This window comes from Vigna angularis, chromosome 7 (assembly GCF_016808095.1).
Source record: "Vigna angularis cultivar LongXiaoDou No.4 chromosome 7, ASM1680809v1, whole genome shotgun sequence".
Classification (NCBI taxonomy): Eukaryota; Viridiplantae; Streptophyta; class Magnoliopsida; order Fabales; family Fabaceae; genus Vigna; species Vigna angularis.
Window position 1 is genome coordinate 18,371,006 of NC_068976.1, and position 16,591 is coordinate 18,387,596.

Here is a 16,591-nt window from a genome sequence, read left to right on the forward strand (position 1 = left end):
TATATTCTTTAACTGTTAAAGCCATTTATAAATATTACCTTCTTTTTTTTACCATTTTTAAGTTCAATATTTGTTTAATTTGTTTTTTCAGTCTGTGTAATTTAATTTCTGTTTTCTTCCTGTTTTTATTATTGATGAAAATTTGAGAGAGAGAATAATTATTACCTTTACAACTATTATAATTAAGATTACAATTTAATTTATAAGTGTCGATTTTACAATAATAGTGTCGTATTTGCATATCCAGATAATATAATTTAACAAACATTGATTATTTAATATTTTTACTTTTCAATAAAAAGAAGGTAAAGGGTTAATTAATCCATCTTAACCTAATTTTTTACCAGTAAATTTAAACAGTATGGGCAGGACAAGAAAAACAGGCTAACACATTGAAAACATCAAACTGAACAGAGAAATTTTGGCGCATTAACAAGATAGTTCACAAGCCAAGTAAAAAGCTAACTTTACACCTACAGTAGCACCTGTGTATACTATAAATCCAAAACTCAATTTATCGTGATTCTGAAAAAGTATGCTTGATTTACGAACATATCCTTTAGAAATTTATAAAAAAATGTTAAAGAAATTAATTAATTAATTTTATTTAATTATACAAAACTAATTTATAAACATTTACAAGATTAGATTTGTATTTATTTATATATTCTAAAATGATTTTATTTTTAATTTAGGTAAACTTTTAAAAAATAAATAAATAAGTAAAGAGAAAATATTTCAAGAAAGATGATAAATTTTACAAAATAAAGTTTGAATAATTTAATACTTTTATTTTATAAATTTTTTACTTCACTCATTCTTCAATGTTGAAAACAACTTACGTTTTTAATAATTATTATAAATGACTTTAATATTAAAATAAATTAGCTCGTTACACACAAGTGACATAGGTTTTAGTGGCATTGAGTTTCCTCCAACAATTCAAAATAATTTTAGATTTTTAAAATTATATATATATATATATTATATCAATATCTTATCTTTATATTTAATTTTAATTAGATTGGTATTACTTTTTATTTGAATTTTGGATAAGATCATCAAATTTGTATAGCTGTCTCTTTCTCTTATGTCAGGATTTGTGTCTGGTGTATTGATTGAAGAATCTTAAAATTTTAGGGTTTTTCTCTCTCTTGTTGGTCCGTGACTTCTTTTATTGTTTTTTCTTTTAAACTATGTTTTATTGATCTGTCCATATATATTTTGTCTCCTATGAGAAATATGGTTTTTGTTAGTTTACATGGTAATTCTTCAACAATTATTTTTTTATCAACCAAATGTCAACAATACATTTCTCAATGACAATTATATGGAGTAATCTCTCAAATGTGTTGCTCACGAGAGTCTTATCGGTTGATATATATTATTCTATGTCCTATTATCAAATCATTAACTATTGGAAGTCCCACATTATAAATCATTAACAGTTAGAAGTTCTACATCCACGAGAGATAAGGTCAATTTATAGTATATAAGTGGGTACAAAAGTTAGTTTGAAGTAGACTTCAAGTCCACTTTTTAATATTAACAATTTTGTATCACCTGAGTAAAAAAAAACATTTTTACTTAATTTTTATGTGTTTGATAATTGATTATATATGTACAAACTTGATACATACATTTTGTATGCATCAAATTTAGGGTTTTAGATGTATTAGATTATTATCACATATCTTATATAAATATTTTATATTTTTGGTTAGCTAGTTTGTTATAGTTATTTATTTGAATTTTAAACTTATCCTATATTTTTTTTATTATAAATACAATACTTTATACATATATTCGAGATAAATAATCACATACATATTTGTTATTATTTTTATATATAAATAACTATTTATAATTTTCACTTAAAATTAAAATTCTAATTTTCACTTCAAATTTAAAAGATAAAAACATATTGAATCCTATTGTATAAATGAAAATTAATCTTTTAAACTTTTTTTTAATTAAAAAACTAAGGATCAATTTCACAGCTATCACAGAACAAGTTGATGCTTTGAAAACATCACCCTATTACTGAACCTACCAAGTGCAATAAAAGCTAACTTTATACCTATTTTAGAATTTTTTACATGTTATAATGGTATTTGTTGAGAAAAAAAATTGTGCCCATAAAAAACACCTAGTGAGTAAAACCTATTAATCCATGTTATAATTAGTTAATAAAAAAATTGAACTCAACTAATTTGATATTAAGGGAGCTTAATTAATATTGGCCAAGTCATCTAAGATTGGCATGAGGACAATAATGCATATTCATATTTCCTAAAACTAAATATTTTCCCACCTTGAGGATTTTAAAGTAATTTTTCCAATATAAACTTAAAATCAAATTTTCAACTTTTTCTATCACATATGAAAGCTAAACTTATAGATAAAAAACTTTGATTAAGGATTCAAAGATACCTTCGAGATAATGAAGTAATAGATTTATCTTTATTCTATAAGGTATCTATGCAAAAATCACAATCTTAATTTATGTAAAAGTTTTCAAAACGAAATCAAGAAAATGAAGAAATAAGAACTTCATTTAAAACAAATTCTAATAGAACAAATTTGCTTTATTTTTTTACTATTATTAATAAAGTAAACTTTTTTATTTACAAACAAATATTTTTAGAAATCTATAAAAAAACAAAACAAATAAAGATAAAATATTTGTAAAAAGACAATAGATTTTGTAAAGTGAAATTTGAATAGTTAATTCTTTTTATTTATAAGCTTAATATTCAAATCCTCTTAATCATTTAAAATAGACAATCCTTTAAATATCTCATCATATGATGAATTAAACCCACTCATAAATTGCACAGGACCAAAATCTATCAAATACCCTCTCTATATACTCGGAGCATTTCAAGCAAACCATTAAATACAAAGAACTAAAGAAAAAAGAAAAAGAAATATTTAATAAAAACGTTACAACATTGAATCAAACCAATCAGAGGTTTTAATGCGACATTAAAACAAAACAAAAAAACGTTAATAATCTCAAATTGACATTGAAATAAATATTTATAATTCAAAACGGTTGGTAGCATTGAATTTCTTTAGAACAAAAATACTACTTTAGTTAAATACCGACGCATTTAAACAATAATAACGAAAGAGGATTAGTATTAAATATTAATGAGTAATTACATAATTAGAGTTGATGAGTGAAGGAAAGGGAAGGCGAAAGGGTGCGAGGAAGGAGGAATTAGTGATTAATGAATAATTAGTGATAATAATAATAGTGGATAAGGAAGGGGAAAGGGAATGGAGGGAAATGGCGAAAGGAAGAGAGGGAGAGAATTAGGTTTAGAATTAGAAAATGGTAAATATTCAAAACGGTGATTCCCTCGCTCCGCCAATTAGAATTCGGGTTTTCCATTTTTTCTCTCTATAAAAGGAAACAACCACACAAAATGAAAACACTCGTTTACTCAGTCGTTGAGTTCATTTCATTGTTGAGGAAGAGATGGCGCAGCTTCCCTGTGACCCCGACGGCGTTTGCATGCGATGCAAGGAGAAACCCCCTTCTTCCCAAACCCTCACTTGCCGTACCTGCGCCACTCCATGGCATCTTTCTTGCCTCACTGAGCCTCCGGTGTCCGATTCCGACACCCACTGGGAGTGTCCTGACTGCTCTGACCTCTCCAATCCTGTCCCCGTCGCTCCCTCCGACGGCATTCTCCTCGCCGTCCGCGATATTCAGTTAGACACGTCGCTCTCCGAACAACAAAAGGCTAAAAAATGCCAAGAAGTGCTCGCCGGTTCCTCGGATCTGTCTAAAGACAAAAATTCCGATATCTTCGACGGGAGTTTCAACTGCTCTATTTGCATGCAGCTGCCTGATAGGCCTGTCACGGTATGTTTTTTCTTTTTTTAATTTGTTGATTTGTTGATTTGTTTCTTTATTGGTTATGTATGTGCGAGATTAGATTTACTGAGTGGTTGTTTTTTTTGTGTTTGATGATTAAGACACCGTGTGGGCATAATTTCTGCTTGAAGTGCTTTGAGAAATGTATCACTCAGGGAAGGCACAATTGTGCGAATTGTCGAACTCCAATTCCTGCAAAGATGTATAGTCAGCCAAGAATTAACTCTCAGTTGGCTATGGCTATTCGATTGGCTAAGGCAGCGAGGACTGGGCAGTCTTCTGGGCCTCCTAGAGTGCATCACTTTGTGCGCAATCAGGATCGCCCAGATACTGCCTTTACCACTGATCGGGCGAAGAAAACTGGAAAAGCTAATGCTTGTTCTGGTAAGATTTTTGTTACGGTTCCACCCGACCATTTTGGTCCTATCCCAGCTGAAAACGATCCCAAGAGGAATCGCGGGGTTTTGGTTGGTGACACGTGGGAGGACAGGATGGAATGTCGGCAATGGGGCGCTCATTTACCTCATGTAGCTGGTATCGCTGGGCAGAGTAGTTATGGTGCCCAATCTGTTGCGCTCTCTGGTGGTTACGTGGATGATGAGGATCATGGGGAATGGTTCCTTTATACTGGCAGTGGTGGAAGAGATCTGAGTGGAAACAAGCGCACGAACAAACTTCAATCTTTTGACCAGAAGTTTGAAAACATGAATGAAGCTTTGAGACAAAGCTGCCGATTGGGTTATCCTGTTCGTGTTGTAAGGTCAGCTTTTTAATTATACATTATAATTTAATTATACACTTTTTAGCACATTTATTGTAACATGTTCCCTTATTACATAGTATATTAGTAGGTGGATTATAATATTTTCACAATTATATATATTATTATTTTATTTATAATTAATATTATTAATTAAGTTTAATAAATTTTTATAATTAACATGTTATCAATTATTTATTTATTTATTTAATTTTTAAAAAAATGGCTATCAAAACATTAAACTCTGTCAAAATTTCGCATTAATTGGTTGTGATTTAAACGGTAATGATATATATTTTCTTAATAGGTTCCTTTTTATCGATCAACTGGACAAATGTTAAATTAAAATAGAGTAATTTTTTTTATTAGCTTAGGGTTGAGCCATATTGGTCTTAAATTATAACTTATTGTGGTCCAGGTCGCATAAGGAAAAACGTTCTGCTTATGCACCCGAAGCTGGGGTGCGTTATGATGGGGTCTATAGAATAGAAAAATGCTGGCGCAAGGATGGAATTCAAGTAAGATGCTTGGAATTTTAGTCATTGATTTTATTGAAGGACATAGTGGAAAAGTTTTTTGTTTTCTTCTTATGAATCATCCTATATATTTACGGAGAAGCTTTCTTATGTGACAGGGCTGTAAGGTTTGTAGGTATTTGTTTGTGAGGTGTGACAATGAGCCAGCGCCGTGGACAAGGTTCGTTTGTTCTTTCTTTTGCATGCATCTGTCTGTGGACTAGTGTGTCTGACATTTTTATTTTACAGTGATGAATCTGGAGACCTTCCACGCCCACTACCTGAGATTGAGGAGTTAATTGATGCAATTGATATAACAGAAAGGAAGGACGAACCATCGTGGGATTATGATGTAAGTGCTGTGCTTTTCTTTTACACCTATTTGTTGCCGTGTCTAGTTGTTTTTATTTTTTTTTAATTTCGAATGATCTCACTCAGTTCTTTTGATGAAATCTAGGAAGAAAAGGAGTGCTGGTTGTGGAAGAAGCCTCCCCCAGAAAGCAGGAAATCAATGGACTCTAGGTCTGGAGATGGTTCAATAGTCAGAGTTAAACGGAAGTCGGACATCGCGTCTGAGAGAGAAAAGCTGCTGAAAGGTATAATACCCAGACATGCTAAAATAATATAGCCTCCATCGCCACCATTGTAGTCAACCGAAGCTGTAAAATCTTTTTTTTTTCAGGGTTTCGTTGCGGAATATGCCGCAAGGTGATGCAGTACCCCATTACTACACCTTGTGGTCACAACTTCTGCAAAGCCTGTTTGGAGGGTGCCTTTGCCGGAAAAAGTTTGATGAGGGAAAGGTCACGTGAAGGTGGTCGCAGTTTGCGAGCACAAAAGAATGTTAAGAAATGCCCATCATGTTCTAATGACATTGCTGACTATCTTGAGAATCCGCAGGTACTACTAGAAAATGCCATTTGGTTTTATATCTGCACCAACTATGCATTCCACCCTTATTTGTATTTCTCTTTGTGTTCTGATTTACTTTGAAATGCTTATGCCCTAGATTGCTTCAGTTCACTTTAATTTTGAATTTGTGTGATTGTGCTTCTTAGGTTGGAGTATTCTGCAATTGTTAACTCACCCGATCCAGATTTTTATTTTTGTTTGATCTCAGTTTTGTTTTGTCATTTCTGTTATTTCATTGCAGATTAATAGGGAAATGATGACCTTGATAGAATCATGGGGAAAGAAGCCTGAAGAAGAAAACCCTGAGGATTCAGATGATAATGATGAAAATGATGATAACGATGAAAGTCTGGAGGATGCAGCCGAGGTTTCAAAACCTTCTGATTATGGTGATAAGGTTCTGGAGGAAATCAAGGACAATGATCTGAATCAGCAACACAAGCGCAGGAAGGAGTGAAAAATGGCTGCTGGTTATTTTGGTCCTTTGCATTTTGGCTTTTTATTTTGTTGTAAGGGTTAATGTTGTTGTAGTTTTTTGTTGCCAGCATAAGTTGCTAGTTCTGAACTCTGTCTGCGTTTTTCTTAAATTTTATCTTGTCTGTTTCGTGAGCTTTATGCGATATAAAATTGGTATTTCCTGTTACCCATATCTTAGTATTATGCAGTTTTGTTAAATGTTTTATGAGTGTTAGACAGTTTAAATTTGATGTTGATTTCTTAAGTAAAATTAAAAAAAATACAATGGTACAATACCCTTGTAACTGAACCCCTTTGCCCTAATAAAGATACATTTTGTGAGGCACCACAAGGTAATTTATTTTATTACATTTTAATTATTGTGGTAAAATACATTTTCGAATAGACAATTTAGGACGGGTTCAAAATTAAGGTATTTGAAATGGTACTTCGATATCTTAAAATTGTTGAATTTAATTTTAATAAAAATACAAGAACTTGTCTTATTGTATATTGTAATCTTTATTATTTCACCATAATTTTAATTGAAGAGCAACATTAAAAATTTCTACAATATTGTATGTCAGTTTTGTCCAGTTAATTATGAAAATGTTAAGTAAATTTTCTCTAATTATGTAAAAGAACTTCATTAAATGTTATTTATTAAATATAAATCTTTGGGATGCAGCGTGCAAGGCAGGTTAAATAATTTAAAACAAAGGTCTAAATTTAATTTTATGCATTTTTTCATATTACTTCTAACGTAAACTTTTCTATTCTTTGATTAAAAAGCTATCGATGTTTTTTTAAGCACGCAATAATTAATTACTTTTTTGTTGCTTAAAAGAGTGGGCAAAAGCCCGAAACCCAAAATCCTTGCACGCCATTTTATAGTATTATGCAAGAACTTCTGCAAAAAAGTGGCTGCTTCTTCAAGAACTCGTGCACAAACTATTGCTGGGTTAGGCACACTCATCTTAATTCAAGATCCTTTTATGTATAAAATATATAATGAAATATATATATATATATATATTTTACTTTTTTTAATTTACGTAATTTTATAACTATTATTTGGTTAACCCACATGTGATAGTATCTCTTTGAATCCACAGTTTAATTATTAAAGTAGAATTTAAAGTTACAATAAATTAGCAATTATTTACAATTATGTAGAATTATTTAGAATGATTTGTAGCAACTAGTTTTGTGAAATTCCTTATTGATAATAATTAACTTATAAATGTTGATCTGCAATTAACATTGGTCTATTTAAACAATTCGATCGATAGATGCACTTCAAATTTGAAGATGAATGACAGATCTTCAAATCTTTGTTATGGTGTACATAATTTCAATTAAAAGATTGATGACAGAATTTACATTCGAAGACAATCTAAAGCAAACATGTGTTTTATTTTACCATGTTATTTTATTTTTGTTTCATGAACTTTTTTTATTTGGATAACTGAAATTACTTTGAAAAATATTGTTTAATTTTAGTTGGTTATATATTTGTAGAATCAGAATTTATGTTTTATTAATGATATTCAAGTGGACGATTTACATAAATATATGTGCCATGAATTAGTTACATTTTTGTTTTATAGTGTATATGTGAATTTAATGTGTATTTTCAAATTTTCATATACTTCTTTTAAAATTAGAATGTTAAAAAAATTGCACGTCTTGTAGTTAATTATTTAAATAAATTAAAAATAATAATTGAACTTCAATTTTTTTAAATAATTACTTCACAATTAGTCATAATTTAATTTTAATTCATATTTATTTTTATTAAATTTTAATAACCCTTAATTTGTTCAGAGTATTTATTTACAACTTTTTATTAAAAAGTAAAATTTAAATCTAATTCAATTTTATCAAATCAATTTAAATGAAATTTATACTATTTTTATATATTATAAATCATTTTTTCTTTAGTTGAAATAAAACTTTTCATATTTAATGAAAATTTTATCTTCTATAAATTAAGAATTATTTATTGTTTTTGGTAGATAATAGTGAAATTTGAGAGTTAAATACGTACTCACAATGTTAATTTTTTTTTATATTTCTCACTGAAATTTTCCACACTAGAGTTAACCGGCGATGATTGGAAGATGAAAAAAAGTATATTCTTTTTTTACGATATTTTTATTTTTTATTATTCTGAATTGACATAGAAATGTAAAGTGAATATTTTCTATTACTATTTTAAATATGTTTTTCATTGTTAAAATTTTAGTTAAGATTATAATTAGTTTATTTTTAAAATTTTAATTTAATTTAATCTTTAAACTTTAAAAATGTATGAATTTAGTCTTTTAAACTAAATTTTGTTAAGTTTATTTAATATTTTAAACCTTTTTCGTGATAACATTGAAATTATTTATATAATTTATCACATATTAATATTATATAAGAAATGTGTTTAAATCGTTAAATAAACTTAATAAAAATTAGTTAAAAAGACTAAATCAACATATTTCACAGTTTTAGAAACTAAATTTAACAAAAGTTTTTAAAAAAGACTAATTCTAATTAAAATATATTATAAATATGAGAATGGTTTTATGGATATTTTACTTAAAAAAATTAAATAGGAGATAAATTCTTATAAAAGTATTTAAATAAAAATTAAAAATAAGTGAAGTATATAAGCAATAACTATCCCACTGTTGAAAATGGACCTTTCTTCTTACACTTCTATAATTTCAATCCGCAGCTCCATAATTTTTGAAACGTCAACTTTGTCCTTCCATAAATAAATTTAAGCATTGAATAGTGGTGGAATTTAGGTTCAAAAGGATTTGTCATAATGTCTGTAACGCCCCGGCAACTCACAGGGACCGTCGACTGCCCCCACAGACCACCACCAGGCTTTCCAGTGTGCTTTGTCCTCACTCGCACACTTTCCAGGAAAAGCTTAACCATGGAGTTCTTATGGGTCAGGCTACCGAAAAGCAAATGCATTTTGGTGATATGAGTAGTCAAATCAATTCCTTTAAGATATCCTTCAACTGTATAGTCCCATACCTATACAGTCTCCAAATCCCTCTCATTCCGGTGTATGTTCGATTCATTCATGTACCCCTTCCACCCGAAGCTGCCAGGAGCCGCTCCTTGTCTGTGCCCCCTGCACCATGCTTCTTGCACCGGCGTCACTCCCCGCCCTCGTCTCCGTGCCCGGGTGTCACAATGTCCAAATTACAATGTCATGTAAAATTATTACTTAATTTTATTTAAATTAATCGTAAATGTTTTATTTCATCTTAATTTCTAAAACTTATATTCTAATTTAATATATTCTTATCAATATTAATTATTATTTTCAGTTTAAATAATTACTCACTATTTATTATACTATAATAAATAATCACTCATATTTCATTGTAATATAATTTACATTATTTACATATAAGAATCAAATGATAATTTTACTTATTTTAACAATTAAATTATTTGTTTTAATAATTGGCTTTCTTTTCATAAATTTTCATTTCATCTGTCTTCAAATCTCACAATCTTTTCCGTAATATATATATATATATATATATATATATATATATATATAATCAAATTTTCAAGTTTTTTTTTCTTTTAAATTCACTTCCAAAACAAACACAAACTAAATAACGAAAAATCGCCGATAAGTCCGTAAAGTAAAATTACGAAGTAAAAAGCATCTGAAAATGTGATCTTGAATAAAATAATGGAGAAATTGGAGGAAAGTAGAACTTTAAGTTTAATTATTACATAGTAGTTGCATAGAATTTTCTCACGCGTTGAAATTTTCCAACCTACCTTATAAAACAATATATGCAAATCCAAAATCCACTAACCAAATTAAATAAAAAAAAAATTTACATACTTAAACTATTATTATAGTGCATATTAACAACCATCTTATTCAGGTAATAATTTATTTACATAATTGTTGAGATAACATTAAACAATTTAACATTCAAATTCATATGTGAAAACAAAAATTACTTAATGTAATTTTTGTGGTTGTTGTGTGAAAACAATCTGTCTCCTTCAAAACGCGTGACATAATTGTCTCGTTGATTTGAAAAAAAGATGCCTTTGAATGTCTACATCAATCAGAAGTTTCTATTGTTAATACACGAAATATAAAATTCGTACGATAACTGTTAAGGTGCATCCAACGGTGACGTAACACGTTTGATTAATATATGTCATTTACGATTAAAAACAACCGTTGACTGACTTTGGGTCGTTTTACAAATTCTACCTTATTATATAAAAAGACTAATTTTACATCAAATAAGAAGGAGATTATTCTGTTGATGATTAGTCGTGCTTTCATATCATTTTATAAAAAAAATATATCTTTGAGACTGATATTGATAAATAAGATATAAAATATTTATCTACAATATTACTTTTTACTGTTAAAATAGCATTTTTAGGTGCTATACAAATTATTATACAAGGGTATTTGGTTTTTTTTTTTATTTAAGTAAAAATGTTGGATTAAAAATATTTAGACATTTTTTTAGCTAAGAACCTTAAATTTTATTAAAAGAAAGGGAGAAAATAGATTTAAAAAACAATTGAGAAAAGTTTTAAAAATCTTATTATTATTTTCCCATGCTAAGTTAATCCACATTACATGAGGAAATGATTTTTTTAGGATAGATAATTATTTTGTTGTTATGGAAAGAAAGAGAGAAAAGTAAGACAAAAGATTGAAATGATAAAAAAAAGCAATAACAAAAAGTTAGGTTAATAAAATAGATAAGATGTAAATTATAAAGAAGATTCTCAGATAAGTTTCTTCTATGTAACTTCTTAAATACTCTAAGGATATTCATGGGTATATATATCCTTTCACAATACCTTACACTTACTCACAACATCACTTGTGATAGAGTCAATATCAGAACACATGGATCATTTGAAGCATCCAAACTCCAAACTTAATCATAATCACTCACTATCCCACAAATTCATCAACAAAATGAAGACTTCAATCCAGTTTCTGCTCTGTTTTTCTCTGTTCTGTGTTTTATTCTCTTCACTTCCTCTGTTCCTTCAATCAGTGAAGCCATTCCTCATGCAGTTCTTCAGCTACATGGTTGAAAAGAGCTACATGTTCCTTCTCTGCAATGGCCTTCTTGCTGTAATAGCCATGAACTCTGGTCTCGTTTCTTCCTCTTCACCACCAACCACTCATCACAGTCCAGAACACCCTGCAGTAGTTGAAGCAGTTGAAGTAGTTGCTCACACAGAGAAAACTATCCTCCCAGACTCGAACGAATCAAACATTGCTGTTGCAGCCCCAATTTCAGCTGAGGAAACAGAATCCCCACAAGAAAAAGAAACTATTTTGTTCATTGTAGAACAAGAAAATGTGGTATCATCATCATCGGAAATGCAAGAGGAGGAAAAGGCCCTTGCCATCATTGAAGAAGACGAGCTTGCAGTGGATGACAATGAAGAGTTAAACAGAAAATGTGACGATTTTATTAAAAGGATGAAAGCAACGTTCTCTTCCAATAACTTGGAGCTACGAGCCATGGATGGTTTCTATTTTTCTTATCAGAATTCGCTGGTGACTGTTGTTAATTAAATAGCTAATCTCAGAGTTGATCTTCTTTTGGATTAATGACTTTAACTAACATAATAGAGTGTCATAGGTTTCAAAGTTTTTTTTTGCTTCTGGCCGCACATATTTTTGCTTGTAACAATCAAACATGCCCTCCTCTGCATGGTTCTATCAGACTATGTTGTGTGCTCTGTTTTTTGGACAAAGCTCTGTTTTTTGGACAAAGTTTGTTGTATGTTCTGTTATCTGTATTGTGTTTCAATGTGTAATGTCAGAAGGAAGCTATTTTATGAATGTTTACTGATTTACTTCAATAATGTTTCTTCCCAGAATAAACATTGTTTAGGTTTAGACATTCAACTTGAATCCAATGGAATCTGTTCAATCTCAAATTCTTTTATAGGTAAAATTATAATATACTAATAACACACATAAATCCAGTTTAATTATTTTTTTTTCTCTTTTAAGATATATAGGAAATTGAACAAAATTTTCCCTTTTAAACATAATTAAACTTATTTTCATGTTTAATTCTAACATATTACAAGTTAATAGTTGTTTTGAATTGAGGGCGAATTGAATTCAAAATGGTACATAGATCAAAAAGGAAGGTTGAATGAAATGAGTACTCGTGGAAAGAATTTTTTAATATACTCAAATAATAAAGTATATTTTAGTTGAAATAAAACAATAATCTAACGCGTGTCAAACGAGTGGTGTACCTTGAAAGATTCTTATGAAAAAATGTTCAGTTCTAATCATCATCTACTTTATCTTCAACGTAGCTTTTATGAAAAAAAAAAAGGTTTTGTATAAAGTTTAAACTAACAACGATTTTTTCCACGAATTTTCTCATGTTTATTATAGTAATCTTTGGCAGTAATCCGATGATTGCTTACAATGTTCACAAATAATAAAAATAGAATTGAATATGACTTTCTTTTCGTTAATTACATAAATTATGGTATTATAAAATACAACTGTCGTGTCTTGTAATAACACTGAAGTATTTGCTGTCAGAAATATCTATTTTTTCTGCTGTTTTAAAGAATTTCTACAATATATAAAAAATGTTTTTTATTATTTTATAGAAACTAAAAATCAGAAAGAAATATGATGTTATTAAATATTCATTGCCAAACAATACATATATTTTTTATTTCAATATCAAATAAAAGACATTACAAAAGAGTATTGACTAGGATGTCACAGAGTGAAGAAGGGACATAGTAGTTTCTTTCACCGAACAGCGTTTATAAATATTGAAAATTCAAACCTTGTGTTTCTGAACTTACCCTACTAATTTGACACGGTCTTTTTCGTTGCCAAAGAAAACACCAAGCAATTCTTTACTTGACCTGTCTCATTAAGTCTTCTCAGAACAAACAAAATCAGTCTTCTCAGAACCTGTTTTTTCCGCAAAATCAATTCAACTCTTACGAATGCTGGCCTACGCTGTTCTTCATTTTACACATAATATAAAAAAAAATATATAAAAAATAATTTTTTGTATTTTTAGAAGAAAAAAAATTAAAAATAACAAATTGTTACCGTAGGGTAGACCCGTCCAACAAGGCACAACAACATACCAAGTCTAATGGACCGAACGGTCGGATTACGTAGAATGACTTAGAAATCTGGTGACGACAACATCTGAATAGAGATAAAGTGCAATCAATGTGGTACCGACTTGTATTAATGATTATTAAAAGATAAATTAATTGGTCAAATTCTTATTAACTTTATAGATAGGTTGTTGGAAGTTCCACATCGATTAGAAATAAGGCCAATTCATAGTATATAAGTGGGTGTAAATCTCACCTTACAAGCTGTTTTGTGGGGTTGAGTTAGGCTTAAAGTCCATTTCTTAACATGGTATCAGGGTCATGGTTTGGAGACTATCCTAGCGTTGTTTGTTGGACATATTGTTTCACCCGCTATCGAACCACCCATTAATGTCTAGTCTCACTCAATTCATAGTGTATAAGTGGGTGCAAGGTAATGTTTTAGGTTTAGATAATTGCATTGCTCTAGACTTCCAAAGAAAAATTCTGATTGCGTCGAGAAGCGAACCTTCCACAAAGACAAAAATAGCATATAAACAGTATCCTCATCCTAATTCAACATAAACATAAATGATAGTATCATTTAAATGTAAAATTTTGTGTTATCAAATGGTTATTTTTAGTCTCAAATAATCTTTTTCCTTCTTAGTAGAGCCACCAGCATAACGTGCACATCGCTCTCAACTTCAACTTGTTTTGTTTTGAAGATAAACCTTTTTCAAGCCACGTTGATATACAAAAATAAAACGCAAAAGATGGAAAATAACAATAATTTATCAAAAGCAACAAAATACTGTGTGATGGACAAAGATATCCATAAACTAATGAGAGGATTAGAAAGTTGCTTTTTACTTTTTATACCATGATAATCACTAACAAAGAATCTAACTTTTAATATATGAAATTAATGAAACTTATATTTTAAACTCAAGCTAATGTAAAACATTAAAATCATACATTGACAGTTAGTTTATTAATAATTCATTAACAAACCGTTCGATGATATTTGTTAGGATAATAATGTTTTGACTTTTTTTTTAACAATTTTTTTGACTCTAATACGGGCTAGGATTGGTTTATTTGTAATATTTTTAATTATTTTTCGCCGACGAGTAATTGCAAGACAGCAATAGGTAATAACGCAGATATTGAAATTTCGTTTTCTGAAATGTTTCCTCCCAAAACCTAGTTTTTAGAATCTCTACATTCCAAAATCTTCCTCCTATTTGGTGAATGAAGATATTTCTTATGCCACACACTATACTACTCAATCTCACACACCCTCAATCACTTTCTACAAAAAGTATCATCTTTAATTCTATATTTGGAATCTTTTTCTAATATTATATTCATAACATATTCTTTTCTCATCGATTCTATTCAATTATCACGAAATAAATAAAAAAAATTCAGTCAAAATTTCAAGCGAAGATTAATCTTCAACCAAATTATACTTATGAGTAGAATGTTTTTCAAGATATTAGTTTCTAAATCCAACAAGAGAACAAATAATTAATAAAAAAAATAAGCATGCCAAATTTGTGAAAGTGGTTGGTATATCAATAATAATTTTTATTGATTAATAATATAATTTGAAATAATAATAATAATAATGTTTTGCTAATATACGCACTTGTTTTCGTGCTAAATATAAATGCGGGTGAAATAATTGAAAATTGACAATGTTGCAAGTCATTAAATTCATGTTTGAATACGTTTTCAATTCTTTAAATTTGAAATAAATATGTTTTTCCTTTTGAAATTAAAAGTATTTTTTAATCAATTTAAATTGAAGAAAAAATGTTTTAATTTCGCCCTGTCCAAACATTTTCTGCTTAAGATGGTTACCAGAATCGATAATTCGAAAAGAAAATAAAGATTTGACAGAATGTTTGATAACAAGAATGATACACTTTGTGTTTCGATTTCATGCTGCCCTCAGAAACAATTTTTATACTTTAAATATAAATAATGGAGTAAAATTTATATGCCTTAGGAGTGGTAAAAAGCTAAAAGATGGTGGAAAAAGAAAAGTGAAACTTAAATTCAAGAAAAAGTAAAAGGAAATGAAAAAAAATATTTATTTTGTAATCAGATTCTTTCTTTATTTTTTCCTTGATTAAATACAAAAATATATTATTATGATGATGGTTTTGCTCTATTTCAAACGCTTCTTTTAAAATGCATATATGATACCGTTCCCTTGAATAATATGGAAATATAATTGAATATTATAATATTAAAGTGAACTTTTTTTCAAATCAATGTCTTTTTAAACCAAAACGTCGTGTCATTTATCTTCTTTTTCTTTATCAATTTATGATTTACGATTTGATTGAATAAATATCATCTCTATATGATTTCTCTCTTACTTTATAAATAAATTAGTTCTAAAAAAATATTAACGCTAAAATCTTATACACGGATGAACTATTAAAAACTCTTAAGAAAATTAAAAGTTTATAAAAAATTATAATAGATACTTTTTATTTCAATAAAAACTTTAATTTTCTATATTATTTAAACTCCTTTTACTCATTAGTGAGTTATTGTCTTCAAAATATGTTTATGGTCGGATGTCTGCTAATATATCAAGACAGTTCCAATAAAGGTTTTATTATAGTAAGTATATAGTTTTTTTTCTTTTTTTAAAAATAAAAAATCAACTTCTCTTTTTCTTTTTTTCTTCTTTAGATTCTAACTAGGAGGTATTAACAATTTAGAAATTTAAATTTGGAAATTAGTTATGTAATTAAGTTTGGTAAATAGATTTTTATAAGTATGATTATATAGATATGTACACGGGGTTAGAAAATCATGATATATATAATTATAAAAGTCTAAAGTATAATATATATAAATAACATTTGAAGTTTAATTAGTCGTTTAAACTTAGTATACCTATTATAATTATATTTA

The 16,591-nt window shown here is 28.7% G+C and overlaps 2 protein-coding genes across 2 annotated transcripts; both read left to right on the plus strand.

The window, feature by feature from the left end:
- The first annotated feature begins 3,424 nt into the window (after window positions 1-3,424).
- LOC108338627 (E3 ubiquitin-protein ligase ORTHRUS 2) lies at window positions 3,425-6,719 on the plus strand. Its single transcript, XM_017575626.2, has 8 exons — window positions 3,425-3,877; window positions 3,991-4,649; window positions 5,068-5,167; window positions 5,284-5,345; window positions 5,414-5,516; window positions 5,622-5,760; window positions 5,847-6,064; window positions 6,318-6,719. Exons 1-8 carry the CDS (start codon window positions 3,488-3,490, stop codon window positions 6,531-6,533), a joined length of 1,887 nt encoding a protein of 628 aa, XP_017431115.1. The 5' UTR covers window positions 3,425-3,487; the 3' UTR covers window positions 6,534-6,719.
- A 4,680-nt stretch (window positions 6,720-11,399) lies between these two features.
- On the plus strand, window positions 11,400-12,421 carry LOC108337727 (uncharacterized). Its single transcript, XM_017574306.2, has one exon. It carries the CDS (start codon window positions 11,448-11,450, stop codon window positions 12,129-12,131), a length of 684 nt encoding a protein of 227 aa, XP_017429795.1. The 5' UTR covers window positions 11,400-11,447; the 3' UTR covers window positions 12,132-12,421.
- The last annotated feature ends 4,170 nt before the right edge of the window (window positions 12,422-16,591 follow it).